Genomic DNA, 12,066 nt, shown 5'->3' with positions numbered 1-12,066 from the left:
TTAGCAAGTGAGAACAAGACACAAAAAGTAACTAACATCGCTACATATGCATATGGCACACAAAATTGATGACAATGGCGAACATATTGAAAATGTATTTAGATGTTTATTGATGAAATTGAGATTGTATATCACATGTATATTATGTTGCATTTTTTCTATTTACTTCTTGAAGACAGAAGAACACAACCACTAAAAACATTCTATTAATAAAAAACTGAAAAAGGAGACATATTTTTAATTAACAATCCAATAAAAATGTGGATCTCCTTTTGATGTTATACAGACAAAGCAATATATATAATGGAATAATAAAATCAATTTTTCAATTCACAATAGGATGACACAAGAAGAGTCAAGTAATGCCAATTATTTTAATAAAACATACAAGGTGCGACGAGTCAAGTAATGAAATTCTAGCCCGCACATCGGGCGGGCCACTGTGTTAGTAAAATAAGATAAGTAGGTGGCATTTCGGTTTCACGTATTTACTTAGGACGGACAATGCAAGTAATTTATGTTTAGTGGGAGAAAGGAAAATAATGGTTGCATGAGGGCAAATAAAATAGTCTTCTCCATCAGAAAAATTTACACACTATCTCACAGTTCAAGGTATTACATTAAGGATCAATAGTGATGTATTCCTTATATTTAATATTGTACTTGGATTGAGGATTGTATATGACTTGTACACACTTTTTTGCAAGCTAAAACATTGTTCTAACTTTTCACATCATCCATTCTTCCACTCTTTTGGGGGTTCCAGCAGCTACTTGAAATCATATTGTTTTGGAATTGCCAGGAATGGCTTGAAGGTTAGCACAAGCCCAATTACTTCAACTATATTCAAAATCAGAAATATCATTTGATCCCCTGCATAATTAAAGAAATAAATTATACTTAGTTTGCAATTGCGCATAGACATACTGATTAATTGCACGTGTACTGCATGGAGCAAGTTTTTTTTAACAAATAGTGGAAGTTGCTAAAATAAAAATCTAACTAATAAATTAATAATATACCTGGAAAGAAAGCAGCATGTTGGCGCTTTTGGGCCCATGAGAACCTACAATTGAAATTTCCAAAAAAATATGTTATAGATGATATATATGCATACGTAACGTGCATATGAACCTAATACCAAGTAATGATATAAAAGAAGGTGCTGCTAGGCGTATTAGTGACCATATTTTTATAATTTAGCTTTGGGCTTAGTTTATTGTTAGCACAAATAGCTCTAGGCTTTATCATTCTTAGTTTTAATTGCCCATGTGTTAACATATTTTAGAGTCGACTATTGTGTCCGGTCTTATCAAGGAACTAGTTCTTTGAGAAGCTTCTAATTAAGTGGGTTTCACATGCTATATGACTTTTACATGTTACCACATTGATTATGTTCAAAAGATATTTGGACGGTTCACAACGATACTCACAGAACACCTGCTCCTGCTGGAGCAATGGCCTTGAAGAGGGACATTGCAGTCGTAGATATTCCATTTGCAGCACCTCTTTGATTTTGTGGCTGCCGTTGCAGTATACTGAGTTAGCTATCTTCAGAGGCAATTGAGAATACAAATGTCACACAAGATGACTTGATACTTACCACAGCACTGTTTTGCAAAATACAGGTGCCCGTTAAGATAGTCGTCTGATCAAAATTTGCAAAGTTTGTAATGTTAGAAACAATGTTATTGTTGTATAAAAATGCGAGAAAATAAATTCTTTGTTGGTATTTGTTTTATTATGGCCAATTATTTATATATGCTGGACCATAATGTAAACCTTATGGAATTTCTCAATCTGTATAATCCCACTACTCAAAATCAATATTCCCTCTATTCCATTGTAGTACGTATAAATTTTTTGGTAAGTCAAACTTTGCAAATTTTGACCGAGTTTATAGAGAAAACTATTTATATCTACAATACCAAATATATAAAATATGAAACTACATCTTATGATGTATTTAATGATATATGTACGGCATTCTAGATGTAAATGTTTTTATCCACAAATTTGGTAAAAGTTTGTGAGGCCTGACTTTTCAAAAAAATCTATATGCATTACATTATGGAACGGAGGGAGTAGAACATGTATGGTGTTATGTTTGAAAGAAATAAAGTCATGTTTGAGATGAGATGGAATTGTTGGCGCTTACAGCAAAAGCACCCTTCATAACGGCAGCACAATAAATAGCTAGTCCGAGTTTGGTCCCTGATAGGTGTGTCATGAATGGGTAAGTGGCAAGAAGTGGTATTGATAGAACCTGTAATGTGCATGTGGAATTGTTAGAATAAAAGGATATGTATAATAAATGTGAGATCCATAGGAAATAGTTGAACTGCTCACAGCTGCAATACGGGATGAAATGATAGACCCAAGATATTTGTGGACATGTCTATACACAAATATTTGATACAAAAGAAGTCCAGCACCTGACATCAAATGTGAAATTAATATTCAATGTTTTGTATAATCATAATACACCACAGGAATTTAACCAGTACAACAATAAGACAAAATGGTCCAAAATGTGCAGCGTCTTAGTAGAATAACTAGTTTTTTTTAAGCGCAAAAAAGTCTGCATTTTGGACCCTTAACTTTGCCCCAAGTGCATTTTGGTCCTGCAATTTTTAAACAGTCGAAAACAAATCCCGAGAGTTACAAAATAGTTCACTTATGAAACCTTGTCTGCTTTCCGGGTGGTTCTTGTTACCAAAACGGATCTTATGCATATGGGCCCTACATGCCATATATGGCTCTCTCGCATTCAAGTTCTAAAATAAGAAAATTAAATTGAAAATATAATGGGTTTGTGCCTTCCTACCAACAATTTATCTTCTCTCTTCTCCTCTCTATGTTATCCTTTCACCCTCACCTCACACTATTATCGAACTTGCTTGACAAGTCTATGTGGCAACCACTTTAGTATAACCCGCTTACGTGGACACCGCATCAACGAAAACTACAATGAAGTCAGTGTAGGTCCAAAAGTGAGTTGTTCTGTGAACTTAGGTTTCCCTTTGGACTATTTGAAAGTATTAGGGTCAAAAGTAATCTATTTTTTCTTTTCCATTGATTATAATATCTAGTTTCAAAGTGATATATACATGGCAGAATGTTCCATACTTATGAACATCCTAGAGGCAATTGTAATATTTTGGTGCACATTTAACAGTAGTTGTAGTTGAACTCAACTGCATAAATTAAATAGTTAATATGTAAGAGATGTTGAATAAGATAAAGTGCACTGGTAGAGTTATAACTTATACCTGAAGCCGCAAGAACTTGGCCGACATCTTTAGATGAAAAGCTTAGTCCGCCATACTTCTTGTCACTAACCGCCCACAAGGAAAATATCTGATACAAAACATATGTGTTACTTATTTATTCATTAGCTTTTATGTTTTAAAGGGAATGTGAATACTAGTTACCTCACTGTATGCCGTATCATGAAGGGTGAAAACACAATATGCAATTATAGAAGACATCAATGGCCAGTTCTTATATAGACTCTTCTTCTCTGAATGCGGAACTTCTCTATGGGGAGCAACTCCTGAATCACAATACATTTCTACTTCCCTTTCTAAGTTTTTATGCATATGAAGTGTCTCCTGGTAGCAAACATTGGGAACATGATATATTTTCAGTCACATATAAATGCTATACCCTCATTAAGAAAATAGATCTGGATAACCATGCAATAATTTATCAGAGACCAATTGCAAATGGACTAGAGGAATTCAACATTGACACATAGATTGCCCTTTTGCTTGTCTTCATTTTATTTTATCCTCTTTCTCTAAAAAAACTAAAACGAAATGCATGCCTAGTGTGAAAACCTCTCTCTCTCTCTCTCTCTCTCTCTCTCTGTGTGTGTGTGTGTGTGTGTGTGTGTGTGTGTGTGTGTGTGTGTGTGTGTGTGTGTGTGTCTATTATGGATAATTGTTTTTGTGTCCCTCAAGAAGTCAGACCCCAATTAGACCATCAAACACTTCAACAGTTCTCAGTTTTCAGTATGATCAGAAGTACAAATGTTGCCTCAATTACAGGCGACTGCATGGGATTAAGAAATACATGTGGCCTATCTCTGGTTGGCTCATATCTGGATAGTAATGTAAGTAGTGATATATTTTCAGGCTTAAAATGTGCCAAACCTTATAACTAAGACATTAATGGATCTTCTAAGAGTTGGAAACTATACACGGATGTCTCCAAGTTGAAAAATAAGAGAAATTATTGTACATTATACTGGCAAAGTTATTATTAGAACAAGGAAAATCATAGGGCGTAGTATTAGTGGGGACGTGACATACCGGTAGCCATATGCAGCTGATTAGAACAGCAAAGGCGATCAATGAAATAAAAAGGCATGGCAGCAAATACGGAAACCTAAAAAAATACCTGTAGTGTTAGTTCTGTGAAGTTGACTCATTATCATTAAATAAATCGTATTTACACAACATGTATACCTTCCAAAAACAGACTTCTCGGAAAATTGGTTCGGATATTGCTTTGCAGGCTGATAGGCAAATGAGAATATAAATGTGTTAGAATAGCATATACATATATGTATTACTTTTTGGTAATGGGCAATTCTAAACAATTACTAGGTACCTGCGCTAAGTAGCCTCCAATGGCTGGACCGACAACAAGACCTATGCCCCAACCTGTGCTTACCTATAGCCAATGAATAAAGTCAACTAGAGCAACTGTATATGAACTAAAGTACTGGTAAATAGCCTGTCAAAAATACTACTCCGTCAGATTCAAAATAAGTGTCGCAGTTTTGAACTGAGGTTAGTTTTACTACTCCGTCAGATTCAAAATAAGTGTCGCAGTTTTGAACTGAGGTTAGTTCAAAACTGTGATACTTATTATGAATCGGAGGTAGTAGTAAATAGCAATGATGATGCATGTACAACAGTAGGGTTATATGTTCATTTACAACTGATAATCCTAGAGCATGATGTTCTGGTCGACAAACTTCAACTGAATAAGCCTACAAAAGTCAACAAATAGTCATCATGCATGCCACATAAATATTTTCTATGCGTGATTTTGGTTCTTCTATGACATAATTGATGCTGATTGGGCAAACTTGGATACCTTTATTGGGGCAAGCATGCCATTTAGAGAGCCAAGGAGCATTCTTGTGGCAATCGCCATCCAATACTTTTCACTCAGTCCAAATAGAGTGTTAAAGATGACCCTGAAGGAGAATTACAAGCTTATAAAGCAGCCATGTAAAAGCTACTGAGCGTATTTATTCCAGCAGAAAAGTTTGCTTACACTGAGAACATGGAGAATGCAATGATAGGTTTTCTTCCAATACGATCTGCCACCACACCCCAAAACAGCGAGGCAAAACATCTGCCGATCATGTATGATGCACCTATACGACATGGACATCAGCATACCATTTTTTTCGTAAAGGAGGTTAGCACGTACCCCGGTCTCTGCATCATTGTGATGCACATAGAAATCAACATATATGTGTATATTTGAAAGAAGAGCCATAGGAAAATGTTGGAACTTTTTACATGTCGTTAATTCAATGAGTTTTAACTTTCTTACCAAGAAGACCGGCATACACACCAATGTCTTCTTCGTTCTTTGCCACATGCATATCTTGTATCTATTGTCAAGAAAGGTCAAACTTAGTTTGCATACACATAAACAAAAAAGAGTGACGATTTATTGGTGTTTGCCCAGACTTTTTTCACCGAGAGCCAAAGAAAACCCATCCTTTGTGTTTTTTCAATGTTTATGATGTTTCCATGGAGTTTTTATGTTCGACAATAATATTACCGATAAGCCATGCATCGAATAGATAATGAGAATTGGTGCTAATGAGTAGGTTCCATGTTTCAGAGTGAGACCTATGAGAGTGAATTGGTCATTGCCACGGTGACTAATAATGATTACAACTATGGTGGCAAGAGTGGGACATGTTCATGCCAAGATATAACTGCATATATGAGATACTATATCGATTGCCATCTGCTAAATTCTGTATGAAGAAATATATTAGAAGCAGTCAAGTGCAGCAAACTGAGGTCACAATTTAGTTAGTCGGGTTATGCAAAGAAGATATGGTGGTACCAATTAAACTGATCAAAGTGAGATGTTTAACATACCATGAAGTACAAGAAGGGGAACAATGCTGATATTGGCAGAGCTGCAATTTTAAAATGAGATATTGTCATTGCCAAAAACATGACCTATGGCTAAAATATATACTCCCTCCGTCCGTGAATAAGTGTACTTCTAGCTTTTGTCCTAGGTCAAAGTTTTAAAACTTTGACCAACTTTATAGAAAAAAGTACTCGCATTTATGACACTAAATTAATATCACTAGATCTATTTTGAAATGTACTTTCATAATATATCAATTTGATGTCATATATGTTATTACTCTTTTGTATATAGTTGGTCAAAATTTCAAAACTTTGACGACAAAAGCTAGAAGTACACTTATTCGCGGACGGAGGGAGTATGTAACAAGCACGTGTTAGCTAGCTATCATCGGCAGATGTTCATATATTGTCTCCTGAAATGATAGTGGTTAGCTATCTCGAAAATAATCAACAACAAATGCATATATATCGCCAAATTCTATCCCTGCTATCATACCCTGTTTATAATGTATTTAGAAAAATAATTTCTAAATCTAGAATGTGAAACAGTTATTTTCTAACGCATATGGAATTTTAAAAATGTACATATCCTGGTGTCTGCTTCGTGAGATATACACAGCAAACATATATTAAACCCCGCAAAAAACATATATTAATACTCATTAAACATAAAAAGTCCTTCTAAGAGTACTTGGGTAGAGCGACGACTCTATCTAGTCTAGAAGTAGAGTTGTGACGCACCGGAGGCGAGGGTGGTGACCCCGACGTAGAAGAACTCCTTGTAGGGCGTGCCCGTGCTGTTCTCCTTCTTGCGCTCCATGGCGCAGCCGGGGCACCCCTCGTAGTACACCGTCTCGGGCGACGACGACGGCGCCTTCGCGTCGTCATTGTCGTTCCCGTGCCGGTTCCTGGTCGTGTCGCCCATTGCTAGAGGGTGCTAAATAACTATAATTAAATAACTGCACTGACAGACAGTAGCTTCAGTGTACATGACACTATGTTGTGGTGTTATATAGGCAGGTAAGCTAAGCCAAGCCGTGCAATGCCTGTGTAGTGCAGTGCGTCTCTGTCGCCGTGGGCAGCAAAAAGTTTGCCGCTTTTCGGTGAGATGAGATTTGTTCTCAGCGCGCTGGCTGTCGGTCTCAGGCTGACACACGAGGGAAACGATCGATCGATGGATCGGTCGAGGGGTCAAAAAGTGACATAACGAAAATGGAATTCTTGTAATATTGTAATATATTATAGCATGCAGTCAGTGGTGCAAGAGAGGCGCAGAGAGAGTAAATTTTCAGTTGAGCGATGTATATGTGTTGCTTGTGTTGGTTGTCAGATATACATATTTTCGTTTCGACAGTCCTGCTGGGTGTGATGTTTTTCTAACGAGATTGTTAAGTCTCAGTCAAGACTGTTCAAAACATTTTACGTGAAAATCCGTGCACAATTTTTTAAACCGTTTTTTTCTTTTTTATATGCTATGTCACTTGACTAAGACTTGGTTTAGTTTTGAGACCTGGCCACATCTTTTTTTTAACTAATAATCATCAGCTTTCAACCAGGTTAGTCTAAACAATCCTTCCTTGAAAGTAACTCCCTGTATACCATGTAGGACCGACGAAAAGGGTGACACGTACGTGGAGTTGATATATGGACTCATTTAGGTTGCCGATTTTGTTGGCTAATCATATGGACCAGATCTAAGCTAGTTTGGCTGGGCAGGGCTCGTGTGTCTACGTACGTCAGTGCTGATGCATATAGGGTCAGAAACAGAGGTCAAATCAAATCAGTTTCTTGTTCTAAAAAAAATCAAACCAGTTTCATGTTTATTTCTCCGGAGGCAGCATGAACATTGCCACACCAACCACTTATCTCGATCAATACACATATGCAGATATACTACAACCATAAGTACGTACTCCTTTTGTCCCGGTGTATAAGTCATTCGCGTAGTTCTACATCATTGATTTGAGAAATTAAATATGTATTATGTCATAAAAAGTATATAATTAGATTTCTACACGGATGTAGTTTCTAAATATATATTTTTTGTCACATATAATACATATTTAGATAGTTAAATTGTCGACGTAGAACTCGCAAATAACTTATACACCGAGACGGAGGTAGTATGTCGGATCTTTCTCCGTCGGCCCTCAAACTGTGAAAGACAAGTGTATGTCTGTGTATGGCCGGCCGCCGGCCGGCAAGAGTAGCTAGCTAGCCAGCATACATGCTAATTAATTAGTTTAGGGTTTAGAGTTTAATCGAGCTAAACAACGCTACTTACTACCTGGTGCTTATGCATGCAATTTCAGCGCAAAAAAGTAGAAAAGGATGGCATGGCTGACGTGCTGTTTTATTCACCAACAGGTAGCTAGCGAGCGGCCAGAGCAGTTTTTTTTAAACAAGAGAAGGCGCTTAAAGCGCCAATATATTCAGCTGAGTAGCAGAGTACAGCATGAAGTAGAAAGCCATGTAAAGACACAGTAGATAAGATAGAAGTTACAGGACAAAGCATGTTCGTGTGAGCTGAAACAAAGCAGCTGAAGACAGGTTCAGTAGCACTACTAAGAACCTGATGAGCATCATTATGAGCAACTCCATTTATCTTCCTCGAAATGTAAAACACCTGTGAATGGAGATCATCTATAATCCTAAAGAAATCTGCAAGTGGTGCTCTGATTGCCCATGGAGTGGAGTCAGCAGAAACATTTTTGGTCGCAGCCGCCTTTGCCAGAGAAATGTTGTCCGTCAGGAAAGTTGGTTGTGCCACCTACAAGAGTTGGGTAATTTTGGCTGCAAGAAGGAGAGCGAGCGCTTCTGCTTGAATGGGCGAAGTAGTGGTCGGGGCTGAGGCTTAGACCTGTACGTCAACATTCTTGTTGCCTTGAACGAATTTGAGAAAGACACCAATGTCCGTGGCAACACTACCATTTGGTAAACCTGGAACTTTTGAGCACCTAAAAGAAGCATCAGAATAGATTTTAGCACCATCAACAAGAAGATCAGTTGTAAGAGTGCTTCCCTGCATTGGCAATGTAGTAGCATTAACAGGGGAACTAGCATTAGTAACAACATTGCGATCATCTGAGGAGGAAACCATCTGAGACTTCTGCTGGTCGTCCAAAGCTAGGCAGCCATGTGTACCTGATGTGGGAGTGAGCATCTCCTATCAAAAAGACAATCACATCTAGACTTCCATATGCACCACAAAAAATTGAAAATATTAGGTATAGTAGCATATGGATGGTCCATATTGAGCAAAGCTAGAATAACACTTTGCATAGAAAGATGATTTTCTGTTAGAAGATCACTCCGAAAGTACCAAGGATGCGCAAACCATGCTGCTCTAGCAAAGTCACAAAGGAAAAAAATGCATTTCATTTTCATCTTGAGCACAACGACAACATTGTTTCAAAATATGTACACAGAAACGACTAGCTCTCAAACCTGTTGGAAGGGCTTTCCGAAGTAACCTCCAGGCAAAAGTCTGGACTCTTGGGGCCATCAGTTTTTCTTTTCAAATTTGCTTTAGAGAGCTTTAACCTGATGAGAAACCTGAAAAGGCCGATTCATGGTTGCGCTTAAATATCCTGCAAACATAACTTATAAGTAGACTTTGAGCTACACTTTCCATTAGGAGTAAGATTCCAAACAAGAATACCTGGGCAATTGTCCCGAATTATGGTAGTGTGAATGATTATAGACGCCATGGGCTCGTTAAAAACAGAATATATAAGCTCATTGTTCCATGCTTTTTGCCCTGGCAGCCAAAGGTCACTAACTCTAGCAGGATAGATGAAACCAATAGGTTGGATAATTAGATTATCATGAATATTAGTCCAAGCCGTGCACCAAGGGGTACTCCAAATGGAAATGTTCCCTTAGGTGATATGGTATAAGCAATGAGCTTTGAGTTTAGGGAGCATTCTAAGAATAGATGACCAGAAAGCTGATTTTGGAGGGCTAGAAGTAGCAGTCCATATGGAAGAATCCGGAAAATACTTAGACTTGAGAACAAGAGACAAATGTGAGTTGGGAGCATTAGCAAGTCTCCATGCAGAGGCAAGAATAAGACCTTGGTTCATGGCTTGAAGATTTCTTATTCCCAAACCTCCCTCCTCCTTAGAAGTACATATATCCTTCCATGCTCTAAGGAAGACCTTTCGAAGAATCACCCTCCTTAATTCCTGTCCACCAAAAAGTTCTGATAATAGAAGTGAGTTTGGAAATAAACTTTTTGGTAAAAAAATATTTGACATGTAATAGACCGGAAGAAAAAACAGACCGAATAAGCTCTAACCTAGTTGCATGGGAAAGCATGTTATCCTTATAGTTAGGAAGCTTGGCCATGAATCTATCAAGGACAAAGTTGTAAGCAAAAATTCTATTTTTGGCAGGAAGAATTAAAGGGTGGCCCAAATGAATAAAATTGTCATCCATGGAAGGAATAGGGAAAATGGTCTTAATATCAGCAAAGACCGTTTGATTAACATTAGCACTAAACAATATTGCCGACTTAGAACAATTCAGAATTTGACCTGAGATAACGCAAAAATGATGGATGATGTGAGCAATCATACTAGCTTCTTGCAAATTAGCTTGGCCACAAACCAGAAGGTCATCTGCAAAGAGCAAAGAGTGGACAATGGGGCAATTTGGCCCAAGAAAAATACCTTGAAGGTGGCTAGCAGCCATAGCATCATTGAGAGTAAGAGAAAGTTCATTAATGGCAAGCACAAAAAGATAGGGGGACATAGGACATCCTTGTCTAATACCCCTATTACTTTTAAATCTATGAGTAGGTTGACCATTGATAATGACTGAGAACGAAGGCGAGGAGATGCATGCATAAATTAAATTAATGAAATGATCATGCAATCCTTTATGTTGAAGAGCGGAAACAATGAAATCCCATTCAATACGATCAAAAGCTTTTGCAAGATCAATTTTAAGCATGAAAGCACTGTGATTCCAAGACTTAAGAGCAAAGGAGTGAGTGATTTCTTAGGCAATAATGATGTTGTTGCTAATTCTACGACCTTGAATAAAAGCTTGCTGAGCAGGGTCAATATAATCAGGTAGATGGGGTTTGAGCCTATTGTCCAAAGATTTAGCAATGATCTTATAGATAACATTAAAGAGTAATAGGTCTATAATCAGTAGGGACTTGGGGGACAAGCTTTTTAGAGATGAGAGCAATGTTAGTGTCCCCTTTCTAAATTAATATAAAACAATTTAGATCACCATCTAACACGTCTTTTGTTAGGCTGCTACCAATGCATGAACGCTTAGAGGAGGTGCTAAGCACATTAAATAGCTTAGCAACTATACTCCCCAATGCATAGGTGCTTAGCTTATGGTTGCTAAACTTGCTTTATTTAATGATTTAGCAACTAAAGCTCTTCATGTATTGGTGGGGTTCCTTTCTTTAAATGTTTTGCCTAGAGTCAAGCGCTTAGCATTGTTTTTCCTCGGGTCATCACACTCATCTCTTTCCTCTTAAATAACTTGCCACATCAAATTTTTTTGCCTATGTGGAAGGCTTAGCACCTGTACAAGGTGGAGCATTGGGAGGGGCCTTAGTTTACAGAGGTAGTACTATGTACATAGCTCCGACTCACCTCTGGCGCCAAGCTAGTACGCGACCCAGTATTGCAGCTCCCTCTGCGCGAGTCTGTTTTCTTTTTCTACCCTGCATTTTTCTTTTAGTTTACACTATTTTATAACAGTTTTCTGTTTTTCTTTTTATTTGTTTCCCTTTTTTCACGTTTCTTTGATTTTCAATGTTTCCTTCTTTTGTTTTTTACTTTCACTTTTTTAACACATGTCTACTTATCTAACATTGTACATTTTTCGTATCTATTAGGAACACTTTTTATACATGTTTAATATTTTTTAAATATCTGATTTATATTTTTCCAAATAG

General features: G+C 37.4%; 1 protein-coding gene across 1 annotated transcript; it reads right to left on the bottom strand.

Moving 5' to 3' along the window:
• Window positions 1–525: 525 nt before the first annotated feature.
• LOC119291892 (protein ZINC INDUCED FACILITATOR-LIKE 1-like) lies at window positions 526–7,096 on the bottom strand. The gene is made up of 17 exons (XM_037570704.1): window positions 6,882–7,096; window positions 6,141–6,181; window positions 5,578–5,638; window positions 5,293–5,395; window positions 5,110–5,212; window positions 4,949–5,002; window positions 4,618–4,680; window positions 4,473–4,522; window positions 4,317–4,392; window positions 3,435–3,614; window positions 3,273–3,360; window positions 2,350–2,435; window positions 2,159–2,266; window positions 1,604–1,648; window positions 1,434–1,522; window positions 1,023–1,066; window positions 526–873 (listed from the first exon to the last, which is right to left on the bottom strand). Exons 1-17 carry the CDS (start codon window positions 7,063–7,065, stop codon window positions 770–772), a joined length of 1,479 nt encoding a protein of 492 aa, XP_037426601.1. The 5' UTR covers window positions 7,066–7,096; the 3' UTR covers window positions 526–769.
• Window positions 7,097–12,066: the final 4,970 nt, after the last annotated feature.

Source organism: Triticum dicoccoides, chromosome 4B (genome assembly GCF_002162155.2).
Source record: "Triticum dicoccoides isolate Atlit2015 ecotype Zavitan chromosome 4B, WEW_v2.0, whole genome shotgun sequence".
Lineage (NCBI taxonomy): Eukaryota > Viridiplantae > Streptophyta > Magnoliopsida > Poales > Poaceae > Triticum > Triticum dicoccoides.
This window is presented reverse-complemented; position numbering and strand designations above follow the sequence as displayed.